General features: G+C 48.5%; 1 protein-coding gene across 1 annotated transcript in view; it reads left to right on the top strand.

Moving 5' to 3' along the window:
- The window catches only part of LOC130208241 (E3 ubiquitin-protein ligase TRIM17-like), a 16,286-nt gene extending 2,095 nt beyond the window's left edge, over nucleotides 1-14,191 (top strand). Inside the window, 4 exon segments of the mRNA XM_056437258.1 lie at nucleotides 12,679-13,023; nucleotides 13,265-13,409; nucleotides 13,411-13,893; nucleotides 13,895-14,191. Coding sequence (XP_056293233.1) covers nucleotides 13,282-13,409; nucleotides 13,411-13,893; nucleotides 13,895-14,066 — 783 coding nt within the window. The 5' untranslated portion in view covers nucleotides 12,679-13,023; nucleotides 13,265-13,281 and the 3' untranslated portion in view covers nucleotides 14,067-14,191.
- The last annotated feature ends 265 nt before the right edge of the window (nucleotides 14,192-14,456 follow it).

Below are 14,456 nucleotides of genomic sequence, written 5' to 3'. Positions count from 1 at the left end.
ATCCGAACACGACTCTGGTGGAACCCGTCCATCGGGCGCTGTCTTTGGGGTTCACGGAGAGGAATTCCGATCATGTGAGCCTTCGAATGACAAGAATAAAAAGATTTGATACAAGAATGACAAGAATAAAAAGATTTGATACAAGAATGACAAGAATAAAGTATTTTGATAAGAATGACAAGAACTACTGGGATGCCTAGATGTTCGATTCTAGAATCACGGGGTCAAGTGCCTTCCTGAGTCCTCCTTGAGGATGTGAGACCCTGGAGGCTGCTTGCAAAGTCTAATGCAGCACAAATATAAACTAATCTAGAATAAGACTTTAAACTCAGAGTCTGTGACAACCTCTCCTGGTAGATGATAAGGTCCTTTAAGACTCGGTGCTCCTCTCCTCTCCGTGGTGGTCTGACTGGCAGTGCCCTCTCCTCTCTGTGGTGGTCTGACTGGTGCTCCCTCTCTCCTGGAAGTCTGACTCGGTGCCCTCCTCCGTGGTGGTCTGACTGTGCTCCTCTCCGTGGTGGTCTGACTCGGTGCCCTCCTCCGTGGTGGTCTGACTCGGTGTCTTCCTCCGCGGTGGTCTGACTCAAAGTCTTCCTCTCCGTAGGTCTGACCGGTGCCTTCCCTCTCCGTAGGTCTGACTCGTGCTCCTCTCTCTGTAGGTGGTCTGACGGTGTCTCCTCCGTGGTGGTCTTGACCCTGTGCTCCTCTCCTCTCCTCCCGTGGTGGTCTGACTCGTGCCCTCCCTCCGTAGGTCTGACTCCCGTGCCTCCGTGGGTGTGGTCTGACCTGTGCCTCCTCCGTGGTGTCTGACCTGGTGCCTCCTCTCCGTGGTGGTCTGACCCGTGCTCCTCAGTGGTATCTGACCGGTGCCCTCCTCCTGTGGGTGGTCTGACCTGCAGCCCTCCCTCCGGGTGGTGGTCTGACCTGCAGCCCTCCTCCTCCAGGTGTGGGTCTGACCGTGCCCTCTCCTCCGTGGTGGTCTGACCTGCGTCTCTTCCTCCTCCTCCTCTCTTCCTCTCTCCAGCCAGAAGCTGTCTTCTACCTGACACAATGCAGCCCTTCCTTCTTCTCACCCATCAACTCTTCTATCTTCCTCCTTCATCCTCTGGCCCTCCTCCAATTCCTCTGCCACTTGTGACTATTGTTACAGCGATGACTTATCCATCTTCTCTCACCTCAGCACTGCAACTCTCTTCATCCCCTTCCCTTCCTTCACCCTTGTCTCCAATCAGGTTTTCAAAGCTTGTGACTTCCGCTGACTGGGACCACCTGGCTTTGACCCTGCCCCCATCCTCCAGCTGTTGCTCCTGACCTTCTGACCTCTCACCATCTGTGACACAGCCCTCTCTCAACTGGCTGCTGTTGTTTCCTCTGGAAGAAGCCAGAGTCAACAGACCTGTCTCTCATAGACCTCTGTTAGCATCTGTTTCTATAGACCTGTCTCTCATAGACCCACCGATAGACCTGCCTCTCTACAGACCTGCCCCCTAGACCTGTCTCTACAGACCTGTCTCTACAGACCTGTCTTCACAGACCCCAACCCCTACAGACCTGTCTCTGTTAGACCTGTCTCTATAGACCTGTCTCTACAGACCTGTCTTCACAGACCACCCCACAGACCTGTCTCTATAGACCTGTCTCTACAGACCTGTCTCTATAGACCCAGCACCACAGACTGTCTCCCTGTTGCACCTGTCTCTATAAAGACCTGTCTCTCTACAGACCTGTCTCTTCACAGGACCTGTCTTCTATAGACCTGCTTTCTATAGACCTGTCTCTACAGACTTGTCTCTATAGACCTGTTCTCTACAGACCTGTCTCTCACAGACCTGTCTCTATAGACCTGTCTCTATAGGACCCGCCCCTCTACAGACCTGTCTCTATAGACCTGGTTCCCCAGGACCTGCTCCCCTATAGACCTGTCTCTCATACCTGTCTCTACAGACCTGTCTCTATAGACCTGTCCTCTACAGACCTGTCTCCCTCATAGACCTGTTTACAGACCCTGTTCTCAACAGATCTGTCTCTATAGACCTGTCTCTACAGTGACCTGTCTCTCTATAGACTTGTCTCTATAGACCTGTCTCTATAGACCTGTCTCTCTACAGACCTGTCTCTACAGACCTGTCTCTATAGAGACCTGTCTCTACAGACCCGTCTCCCATAGACTCAAGTCTCTATAGACCTGTTCCCCATAGACCTGTCTCTCTTACATACCCGCCCCCCTACAGGACCTGTCTCATAGACCTGTCTGTCAACAGACCTGTCTCTATAGACCTTGTCTCAATAGACCTGTCTCACAGACCTGTCTCTATAGACCTGTCTCTAGACCTGTCCTCTACAGACCGTCTCTATAGACCTGTCTCTATAGACCTGTCTCTCCATAGACCTGTCTCTACAGACCTGTCTCTCTATAGACCTGTCTCTCACAGACCTGTCTCTATAGACCTGTCTCTCTCACAGACCTGTCTCTACAGATTCCTGTTCTCACAGACCCTGTCTCTATAGACCTGTCTCTCTACAGACCTGTCTCTACAGATCTGTCTCTTATAGACCTGTCTGTCAACAGACCTGTCTCTATAGACCTGTCTCTACAGACTCCGTCTCTACAGACCTGTCTCTCTATAGACCGTCTGTCAACAGACCTGTCTCTATAGAACTGTCTCTACAGTCTTGTCTCTCCAGACCTTGTCTCTAGGACCTGTCTCTGCTAGACCTGTCTCTCTATAGACCTGTCTCTCCATTAGACCTGTCTTCTACAGGACCTGTCTCTCTCACAGACCTGTCTCCTCTACAGACCTGTCTCTTCTATAGACTCCACCCCACAGACCTGTTCTATAGACCCGTTCCCCAGAACTGTCTCTTAATAGACTTGTCTCTATAGACCTGTCTCTACAGACCTGTCTCCATAGACCTGTCTCTACAGACCTGTCTCTCTACAGACCTGTCTCTCATAGACGTGTCTCTACAGACCCTGTCTCCCCATACCCTGTCCCTCTCACAGACCTGTCTCTACACAGACCTGCCCTCTAGACTCAGTCTCTACGAGTGGGACCTGTCTCTAGGACCTGTCTCCCTACAGACCTGTCTCTACAGGTCTGCCCTTACAGACCTGTCTCCCACAGACCTGTCTCCTCTGTTGGCATCTGTCTCTCCATAGACCTGTCTGTCAACAGACCTTGTCTCTCTCAGCATAGATCTGTTTCACAGACCCAAGTCTCACAGACCTGTTCCCCATAGAGACCTGTCTCTACAGACCTGTCTCCCCACAGACCTGTCTCCCTCTATAGACCTGTCTCTCACAGACCTGTCTCCTCTTACAGACCTGTTCTCTATAGAGCCCTGTCTCTACAGACCCAAGTCTCTCGCCAGACCTGTCTCTATGGACCTGTCTCTATAGACCTGTCTCTCTACAGACCTGTCTCTATAGACCTGTCTCCTCTACAGACCCGCTTCTCTACAGACCTGTCTCTATAGACCTGTCTCTGAGTAGACCTTGTCTCCCCCATAGACCCTGTCTCTACAGACCTGTCTCTCTCACAGATCCTGTCTCTCTATAGACCTTGTTCCCCCATAGACCTGTCTCTCTACAGACCTGTTCCCCACAGACCTGTCTCTCATAGACCTGTCTCTTGGCAGACCTGTCTCTATAGACCTGTCTCTACAGCACCTTGTCTCTCACAGACCTGTCTCTACAGACCCAGACCCACCTCTATAGACCTGTCTCTCTCACAGACCTGTCTCTGCAGACCTTGGTTCTACAGACCTGTCTCTAGACTGTCTCTATAGACCTGTCTCTCATGACCTGTCTCTCTCATAGACTCCGTCTCCTATAGACCTGTCTCTTACAGACCTGTCTCCCATAAAGACCTGTCTCTGATAGACCAAACCCCCACAGATCCTGTCTCATAGACCTGTCTCTATAGACTCGTCTCCACAGACCCAGTCTCTCTACAGACCTGTCTCTCTATAGACCTGTCTCATAGACCTGTCTCTACAGACCTGTCTCTATAGACCTGTCTCTACAGACCTGTCTCTATGAAATCTGTCTCTATAGACCTGTTCTCTATAGACCTGTCTCTACATGACCTGTCTCTACAGACCTGTTTACAGACCTGTCTCTCTACAGACCCAAACCCCCAGACCTGTCTCTACAGACCTGTCTCTACAGACCTGTCTCTATAGACCTGTCTCCTCTACAGAATTCCACCCCCATAGACCTGTCTCTCATAGACCTGTCTCCTCTATAGACCTGTCTCAGTAGAATCATCTCTCTACAGACCTGCCTCTATAGACCTGTCTCTCATAGACCTGTCCCCAGTATAGACCCGCCCCACAGACCTGTCTCATAGACCTGTTCCCCACAGTCCTGTCTCCCTCACAGACCTGTCTCCCACAGACCCGCCTTCTACAGACCCGTCTCTGCTGTTCCGTCTCTATAGACCTGTTCCCTCTACAGACCTGTCTCTACAGACCTGTCTCTCTGTGGACCTGTCTCTCTACATACCTGTCTCCTATAGACCCTGTCTCTCACAGACCTGTCTCTTGCCAGACCTGTCTCTACAGACCCAACTTCTCTATAGACCTGTCTCTCACTGCCCCCACAGGTTCCGTCTCTGTTGTAATCTGTCCTCTGCCAGACCTGTCTCTCACACCCTGTCTCTATATAGACCTGTCTCTCTATAGACCTGTTCTCTCCAGACCTGTCTGTCAACAGACCTGTCTCTCTATAGACTTGTCTCTATAGACTCTGTCTCTATAGACCTGCCTCTACAGACCTGGTCACATAGACCTGTCTCTACAGACCCAGTTCTCTATAGAACAGCCCTCTACAGACCTGTCTCCCAGGACTCTGTCTCACAGACCTGCCTCACAGACTCTGTCTCTCATGTGGACCTGTCTCTGGTTGTAGACCCAAGGTTCCCCAGCAGACCTGTCTCTACAGACCTTAAGTTCCCCATGACCTGTCTCTATAGACTCAGTCTCTACAGACCTGTCTCTCACAGACCTGTCTCTACAGACCTGCCCCCCATGGCTAGACCTGTCTCTCACAGACCTGTCTCTATAGACCTGTCTCTGACCCTGTCTTCACAGGACCTCGTACCTGTCTCATAAATTCCGTTCCCTATAGACCTTGGCCCCACAGACCTGTCTCTACATACCTGGCTCTGTACAGACCTGTCTCTCTCTCATAGACCTGTCTCTGACCTGTCTCCCCATAGACCTGCGTCTCTATAGACCTGTCTCTCACAGACCTGTCTCTATATCTGTCTCTACAGACCTGTCTCTCAAACAGACCTGTCTCTCTCTATAGACCTGTCTCTCTATGACCTGTCTCTATAGACTCAGTTCTCATAGGACCTGTCTCTACAGACCTGTCTCTATAGACCTGTCTCTCTATAGACCTGTCTCTACAGACCTGTCTCTATAGACCTGTCTCTCATAGACCCGTCTCTCTCAGACCTGTCTCTCTCACAGACCTGTCTCTACAGACCCCCATGGACCTACCCCACAGACCTGTTCCCCACAGTATCTGTGCCTCTATAGACCTGTCTCTGCTAGACCTGTTAGCCTTCTACAGACCTGTCTCTCTACAGACCTGTCTCTCTACAGACCGGCCCTCAACAGACCCGCCTCGTTAGACCCGTCTCTCTACAGACCTGTCTCCCATAGACCTGTCTCTACAGACCTGTCTCTATAGACCTGTCTCCCACAGACCCGTTCGTCTACAGACCTGTCTCTACAGACCTGTCTCTATAGACCTGTCTCTATAGACTCCAGTCTCTGCTGGTGACCTGTCTCTCTATAGACCTGTCTCTCTACAGACCTGTTCCCTCTACAGACCCAGCCCTCAACAGACCTGTCTCTCTAAAACCTGTCTCTTTAAAACCTGTCTCTAAGACCTGTCTCTCTCAGACCTGTCTCAAGACCTGTCTCTAAGACCTGTCTCTTAGACCTGTTTTCTAAGACCTGTCTCTCTTTGACCTGTCTCTCTAGAGCGCTGTCTCTCTAAAACCTGTCTCTCAGACCTGTCTCTAAGACCTGTCTCTCTAAGACCTGTCTCTCTAAGACCTGTCTCTAAGACCTGTCTCTCAAGACCTGTCTCTCTAAGACCTGTTTCCCTTTTTCTAAGACCTGTTTTCTACAGACCTGTCTCTAGACCTGTCTCTCTATAGACCTGTCTCTCACAGACCTGTCTCTAAGACCTGTCTCTCTAAGACCTGTCTCTAAGACCTGTCTCTCTAAGACCTGTCTCTTAGACCTGTCTCTCTACAGACCTGTCTCTATAGACCTGTTTTCTAAGACCTGTCTCTCAGACCTGTCTCTAAGACCTGTTTTTCTACAGACCTGTCTCTATAGACCTGTCTCTAAGACCTGTCTCTTAAAACCTGTTTTCTAAGACCTGTTTTTCTCAGACCTGTCTCTAAGACCTGTCTCTAAGACCTGTCTCTCGACCTTCTCTATAGACCTGTCTCCCTTTTTAAAACCTGTCTCTTTCCCCCGACCTTTCCCTCTAAAACCGCCTACAGACCCGCTCTTAGACCCCCTTTTTCTAAGACCTGTCTCTTTTCCTTCCTCTCTAAGACCTTCTCTCGCCTTTTCTCTACAGACCGTCTCTTCCCTGTCCTTATCCTTTCTCTAAGACCTTTTCTCCTCCCCGTCCTTTCCTTCTCTCAAGACCTTTTCTCCCTGCCTTAAACCTTCCCCTTAGACCGCTCTTCCTGTCTTCCCTTTTTCCTTCTCTCTAAGACCTTTCTCTCAACCTTCCTTTAGACCTTTTTTGATGTTCTTGTGTTTTGTGTTTTTTGTGTTTTGTGTTTTAAAATGTTCTTGTGTCTCTTAAGTGTTTTGTGTTCTCTGTGTCCTTATGTGTCTTTCAGTGTCTCTTTGATTTTCTCTAAGCCCGTTTTGTGTTTTTAAATTTTTTGTGTTTAAATGTTTGTGTTTTACGATGTTTAAATGTTTACAGATGTCTTTGATGTTTATGTGTTTTAGTGTTTAAGTGTTTTTGATGTTTTATAGTGTTTATGATGTTTAAATGTTTAAGACCTGTCTTTAGATGTTTATGATGTCTCTAAGTGTTTTGTGTTTTAAAACCTGTTTAGATGTTTTGTGTCTTTTGTGTTCTCTAAGATGTCTTTTAAGTGTTTTCTAAGATGTTCTAAGTGTTTTTGTGTTTTTGTGTTTAAGTGTTTTATGATGTTTTGTGTTTCTAGGTTTTTTTGTGTCTTTGTGTCTCTAAGTGTTTTGTGTCTTTTGTGTTTAAGTGTTTGTGTTTTATGTGTTTTGATGTTTGATGTTTTATAGTGTTTTTAAATGTCTTATGATGTTCTTGATGTTTTATGATGTTTTTAAAGAAGACCTGTTTTGATTTTAAGATGTTTGATGTTTTCTAAGTGTCTTAAATGTTTTTAAGTGTCTCTAAGATGTTTAAAGATGTCTCTATAATGTCTCTAAGATGTTTTGTTTTTCTTATGTGTTTAAATTTTTATGATGTTTTGACCCGTCTTTAATGTTTTTTTTGGGATGTTCTTTGTGTCTTAAATGTTTTAAATGTCTTTAAACCCGTTTTGGGGTGTTCTATAGCCTGTTTTGCCCGTTTAAGATGTTTTTGATGTTTCTAAATGTCTTATGTGTCTTTTAAGATGTTTTTAAATGTCTTAAATTCTTTAGACCCCTTTTCTAAGACCTGTCTCTTACAGACCTGTCTCCCGCCTGTTTTCTAAATGTCTCTCTATAGACCTGTTTAGTGTCTTTAAGATGTTTAAATTTTTAAGTGTTTAAGTGTTTTAGTGTTTTAAATGTTCAAGATGTTTTAAATGTCCTAAACCTGTCTTATAATGTCTCACAGATGTCGGGCCCCCAAAACCTTTTCTAAACCTTTTTTAAGATGTTTTGTGTTCCTAAGACCTGTTTCTAAGTGTCCTTAAGACCGTTCCAAACCTGTCCTACAGACCTTTTTCCACCTGTCTCTCTCGATGTCTCTTAAAACCTGCCCCCCACAGACCTGTTTTTAGGGCCTTCTCTAAGCCTGTTCTTTTCCCCCGTCCCAAAAGTCCCCTATAGATGTTCCCCTTCAGCCTTCTCTCTAAGCCTTCCCCCTTCCAAACCTGTTCTTCCCCGTCTTCTACAGCCTTTCCCCTAAGACCCGTTCCCCTGCCTTTAAATTTCTCAGCCCGCCCCTGATGCCTCCGCCTTTCTCACCCGATGTCTTTTCCCTGTCCCTTGAGGGCTCCCAGGCCTCCCCCTCCACAGACCTTTCCCCATTGGGAGCTTTTTTAAAACCCCAAGACCGCTCTTAGGGTTTTCTTTTATAGGCCCTTCCCCCCCAATGCGTCACAACTTCCTCCAGGGCCTTCTCTTTGGCCCCCCCCAAATTTTCTTCACTTTTTTTTAACCTCCCACAGCCTTTTCTCAGACTTTCCCCAACCCGACCTGTTTCAAAAGGGTTCTCTCCCCCTTTTCCTCTCAAAACGGACAGCCCCTTTGAGCCAAGTTTTTTTGGGTTTTACAGGGGTTTGCTAAATCTGGGCGGGGTTTTTTCAGAGGGTTTGGGTTTTGGAACATCCTTCTTTTTTTTTTGGTTTTTTTGTTTTTTTTGTGGTTTTTTGTTTTTTTGGTTTGGGCCCCTTTTTTGGCTATTTTTCTTAAAACATTTTTTTTTTATTTTTTTAAAAGCTTTTTCCCTTTTTTTTAATTGGGGGCCCCTTTGTTTTCCCTTTTTACAGTTTCTCTTTTTATCTTTTTAAAACACCCTTTTTGTTTGTGTGTTTGGTGTGTGTGTGGGGTTGGGGTGTGGGGGGGTTTTTGGGGTGTGTGTGTTTTTTGGTGTTTTGGTTGTTTTGTTTGGGTTTTGTTTGGGGGGGTTTTTTTGGGGTGGGTTTTTTTTTGTTTTTGTGGGGTTTTGGGTTTGTGGATTATGTTTTGTGTTTGTTTTGGGGTTTTAAAGTTGTGTTTTTGGGGGTGGTTTTGGGAATTTTGGGGTTTTTATTTTTGGGTTTTTTTGGGTTGTTTTTTTGGGGTTTTTTAATTTTGATTATTAATTTTGTGTTGGGGTTTTGTTTTTGGGTTTAAAATTTGTTTTTTGTTTGTTTTTTGTGGGTAAAAGTTTATTTTTATAAGTGGTTTTATGGTTTTTATATGTTTGGAAATTGGTTTGGATTTTAGTTAGATTTTTGTAAAGTGTTTGTTTCTTTTTGTTAAAATTTTTTTTTTTGGGGGAAAGTTTATTTATGTTTTAAAATTTTATGTTATGTTTTTTTATTTAAAAATTTAAAAAATGTGCAGTACCTGGGAGACAGCATCATCCGTGGATCTGTGTGTGTGTGTGTGTGTTGTGTGTGTTATGTGTGTGTGTGTTGTGTGTGTTATGTGTGTGTGTGTGTTGTGGGTGTGCTATGTGTGTGTGTGACCCGCCCCCCCCCCCCCCCGTGTGATCCTGGTCTATTGTCATGTCATAAATAAAACATCTGTACGGTTCACTTTTTACCAGATAGTTCCTGAACAGCTTTTTCAACACTTAACAAATATTAATAATGTTAGAATTAGCCGACAGCCAGACACCCCTTCATGTCTGCGGAGCCACATTATTTACAGATTTCTCTTCTGGTATCTTTGTTTACAAAAACACTCAAAACTTCGTCACTTGACGCCACGTCGTCTCCCCGGCCGGGGCGCTCGCTCACAGCGCGGCCTGTTAGCGCTGAGTAGCCCCACCCCCTTGGAGCCCCAGCATGATGGGGCGCAGTGAGTGCACTCTGATCGGGTCATTTTAATGAAGTACCGATACTAAATATGCAAAACCGTTTCGTTCTGAACGTACGGGGCCCGCGGTAGCTTGTTAGCATCAGTGCGCCGTGCAACCCTGTGTCCCCGTAGAGTGAAAGCTCTTCGTTCACGCGGCTGGTTCCCTCTGCCTGACCAGAAGCTTCCTGTTGGAAGTAGCAAGCGTCCACCGGCTCCACCGTGGATCCAGTGGCCGTGCCAGCGGACTCTCGTCTTCACCTCGAGGTACGCAGGCTACAAATAGAGACTGAAAAAGAAGTCTGTGAAGGCAGCTTGATGTGAGGGCCGTGAGAATCTCTGCTGGACAACAGTCGACGCGTCTCGGCACCTTCTCACACGAAACATCGGCTCGGTGCCGACGTCTCTGGAGTCCGAGGTCGACTCGACCTCCATGCGTCTGGGAGGCCGCCGCCCGCGTCCGGCCTCAGGACATGTGGCCGATCCCACATCGATGCCAGGTAGTCGGTTACACACGGGAGGTTGAGTCGTCTCTTCCTTAGCAGGCGGCTCACAGTATGATCAACATTGCGTGACTATGAGCTCGTTTCTAACGCTGCGTTCGCACCAAAAGCGTTGACAATCGATCTCAAGTCGATCCCATGCAAAGTCAACGGACAGACGTGAGTGGTTGCGATGGACTTGAAATCAATCCGGCCGGCGTGTTTGAGACAAATTAGTTGTCGCGAAGATTTGCGACTAGTTGAGATATTGTAACTTTGGTGAGATTTAGCGTTGGCTGTTCCGCTCTCGTAGCGCTGGAAGTCACTCAGATGTAGTCGGTGATGGTCACAGAGCTGTGAGCCTACGGGTGATGTCATGATCCCAAACATTGGATGTTCCGATGTTTGTGGGAGGTCCACAACAAGTAAAGCAGAACTAGTGGTTAGTTCTTCCGTGGTGGACGAAGGAACATAGAACTGCTCACAGAGTAAAGCCACTGACATCCGCAACGCTTTGCTGTGAATGCAGCTTGAGGCCCTCAGACAGCAGCTCAGGAACCAGAAAAAGACTTGTGGGCAAACTGTTGTGGAGTTTTCTTGAGAGTGAATCCTACACTTTGGCAAGTGTTGCGCCACTAGTGCAGTCGAGGAGGGTTTTGAATCCCTTCGTCAGTTAATGCTGTTGAAAGAGTTCAAGGGTACTTTCCCAGAGACGGTGGTTGTATTCTGAAATGAACAAGAGGTGACGTCCCTGTGTAAAGCGTCAGTCTTGGCTGTTGAGTTTGACTTCCTTCCACACAGAGGCCGCGTTCTGTGAGACCAGCTTCGGCCGCCCTCCTCTTGGCGAGGCTCGGAGACCACCGCCGCCTCCTGGTGGCGAGCCCGAGTTCTTTTACTGTCACCAGAACGGACGCGTCGTTTCAGACCATTTTCTCTGAAGCGTAAGCAACAGTTTTCTCCCGGCTCACACCAGCCAAAAGGGACTAATTAGAGGTTTCACAACCATAAGCTGGAATGTCACAGAAGAGAATCAACCTGAGGACCGTTTCAAACCCTTATGTCGGATGGCTTTGTCTCACTTACTAGGCACCCTGCAGGTCAGCAGGCAGTAAAGACACTCAGGGACACGGGAGCTTCCCATTACTCTGGAGGGCATCTTACTGTCGGTGATATCCTCATGTCACTCTAGTAGGTAGCGGCATCCCTTGCCCTCTGCATAGCGTTAATGTTCAGTCGCCCCTGCTGCGCGGGTTCTTTAAAGGGACTGTGTCACTAGTTGACCTTTAGAGGGCAGACTTCGTCTTGGGGGCCGAGTTGTGCTAGTCCCTGAATTACTAGACAGGCCTGACTTGAGTTCAGAGTCTGAGGACATGGCCGATGTCCTGGGAGGTTCCAGCTTGTGTGACTAGAAGATCCCAGACCAGGAAACATGGTCTTTACTTGTCTGACTCTTCTTTTGGTTCCAGTGCAGTTTCCCCAAGGCTATTGGGACTCGGTCTACAAGATCTCGCCTGCTGTACGACTGCCGGCCACCAGAGACCAGTACATTGCAGCCCAAAATGCAGACGTCACCCTGGTGAAATGTCATCCCTCTGTCCTACTTTCTTGATGGCCTGTAAATGTGTCGCTGGACTAGTGTTGCCTCAGAGGAGGTGGAGGGAGACTTCCCAGGTTGTAGAGCCTTCATCCTGTCGATGGCTCCTGGTCACCTGGTCAGGACACATGGGATCACTCAAACTTATGAGCGAGTCCTCCGACATTTCTTTTGGCCAGCTCTCTAATCCGATGTTAGTCATTGTCGTTCTTGCCAAGTTGGAGGGAACCCAGAAATCCTCTGCCCTATCCGATAATAGGAGAGCCGTTTGAAAGGATTATTGTGGATTGTGTTGGGCCGTTGCCTAAGACTGTAATGTGCGCTTCCACTCGCTTCCCCGAGGCCGTCCCCCTACGAAGGAGAACTGCTCCAGTTGGTAAAATGATTTTTATTGTTTGGTCTGCCAAAAGTAGTTCAAACAGATCAAGGCACAAACTTCAAGTCAAAAGCCTTTTCCCAAGCGCCTGGAACGTTGGATATTAAACATGTAACGTCTCGTCCGTAACATCCGGATAGCCAAGGTGCACTTGAGGTGTCCCACTTGTTATGTTCGCTACCGCGAAGCCGAACAGGAGTCCCCAGGTTTCAGTCCTGCTAAGTTGATTTGTGGACATGAAGTGAGGGGTCCTCTGAATGTTCTTAAAGAACAACTGGTCATACCCAAGAAGAAGGTCCGAAGTACGTCAACCAGCTCAAAGAGCGCCTCCATCTAGCTCGGTCTCTAGCTAGGGAGGCCCTGACCTCTTCCCAGGCAATGAAGAAGAGATCTGACCACCGAGCGGTCACACGTGTTTTAGCCAGGTGAGGGTTTTGGATCTTTTGCCTGTACCTGGCTCTGAACTGGTCTCTCTCTCCTAGGTTGTACGGTCCTTATGTTGTGGAGAAGCAGTGAATTACGTGAGTGTGCCATGTGAACATGATGAAACGGTACCGCTTCAGCAAAGTTCACCCAGGGTCACCTGCAATGAACCACTACTTTGGAATGAGAGGCGACTCGATGTCCCATGTAACGCAACAGCATTCAGCAGACCGCTCACCGGAGACCGACCAGGAAACCTTCCACCCTCAGTAGAGACGGAACACCAGAGGATCGGATTCACCTCAGAACCAACGAACAACTTCCTGAGTGAGTTCAACTGCTGGAGAGAAAAGAGGGAAACTACCACGCGTCTGCTTCCTCCTGTGACGGTCCACACACTGCAGGTGAGTCTGACTGAACGCGGTGGAGTTGGGTGTAGTGTCTCCGTTGGGCGGTTACACCAGATCAAGCACCGCTTGCTGTATGTTTGGTGTCTTTATTCTCCGCACGCTTTCACACCTGTATCCATTTATGCGGTCTGCTCACTTGCGCATGTCATGCATATCCATGTCCGCCAGGTGGCGCCGTCCTTACCGTGAACATCAGAGGGAGGGACCGTGACTTGTGTACTTTCTGTGTTTTCAGCGTCACTCCGAGACAACATGGCTTCCAGGCTGCAGGAGGATCTCTGCTGCTCGGTCTGGAGGGAAGTCTTTAGAGATCCTGTTGTTCTGTCCTGTAGCCACAGCTTCTGTAAAGACTGTCTGCAGAGCTGGTGGAAGATCTTCAAGGTCGGATCCACCTCGGAACCTGGCGTTGAAGAACCTCAGAGTCCTTCTTACTGGAGAGGAACCAGAGAGCTCCAGAGACTCTCTGCACTCTGAGAAACTCAAACTGTTCTGTCTGGACCACCAGCAGCCGATGTGCCTCGTCTGCAGAGACTCCGAGGAACACACCGACCACGGCATCAGACCCATCGATGAAGCTGCTCTACAACTCGCGAAGAAACTCCGGGAAACTCTGGGGCCCTTAAAGGAGAAGATGAAGGTGTCTAAACGAGTTAAACAGGAGTTTGATCAAACGGCAGAACACATGAGGGTCCAGGCCCGACGCACAGAGAGGCAGATTAAGGATCAGTTTAAGAAGCTCCACCAGTTTCTAGAGGAGGAAGAGGAGGCCAGGATGGCTGCACTGAGGGAGGAAGAGGAGCAGAAGACCCAGATGATCAAGGAGAAGATGGAGGCTCTGAGCAGAGAGATAGAAGCTCTTTCCGACCACAGAGGACGTCTCGTTCATCAACAACTACGAGGCTGCAGAGGAACGAGTCCAGCAGCGCCCCCTGCTGGAGGACCCACAGCTGGGACGTGGCTGTAGGAGGCATGAAGTCTGGAGGCTGGGCGTGTTCCCGGAGTCCGTCCACAGGAAGGGAGACGTACGAGGGGAGTGATGAGGATCTGGTTCTATGAAGGAACATCCTCGTCCCGCTCAGCTTGTGGTCGAGTCGCGGTCCTCCCGCTGCAGGAGGAGGAGCGAGAACACGAAGAGAACACGAGGAGAACACGAAGAGAACACGAAGAGAACACGAGGAGAACACGAAGAGAACACGAGGAGAACACGAATAGAACACGAGACGAACACAAGGAGAACACGAAGAGAACACGAGGAGAACACGACCTTAGCCCCACCTGAGGTCATGACCTTAGCCCCACCTGAGGTCATGACCTTAGCCCCACCTCAGGTCATGACCTTAGCACCACCTGAGGTCATGACCTTAGCCCCACCTGAGGTCATGACCTTAGCCCCACCTGAGGTCATGACCTTAGCCCCACCTGAGGTC

This window comes from Pseudoliparis swirei, chromosome 18 (assembly GCF_029220125.1).
Source record: "Pseudoliparis swirei isolate HS2019 ecotype Mariana Trench chromosome 18, NWPU_hadal_v1, whole genome shotgun sequence".
Lineage (NCBI taxonomy): Eukaryota > Metazoa > Chordata > Actinopteri > Perciformes > Liparidae > Pseudoliparis > Pseudoliparis swirei.
Note: the sequence above shows the minus strand (reverse complement) of the source record. Positions and strands in the feature narration are given on the sequence as shown.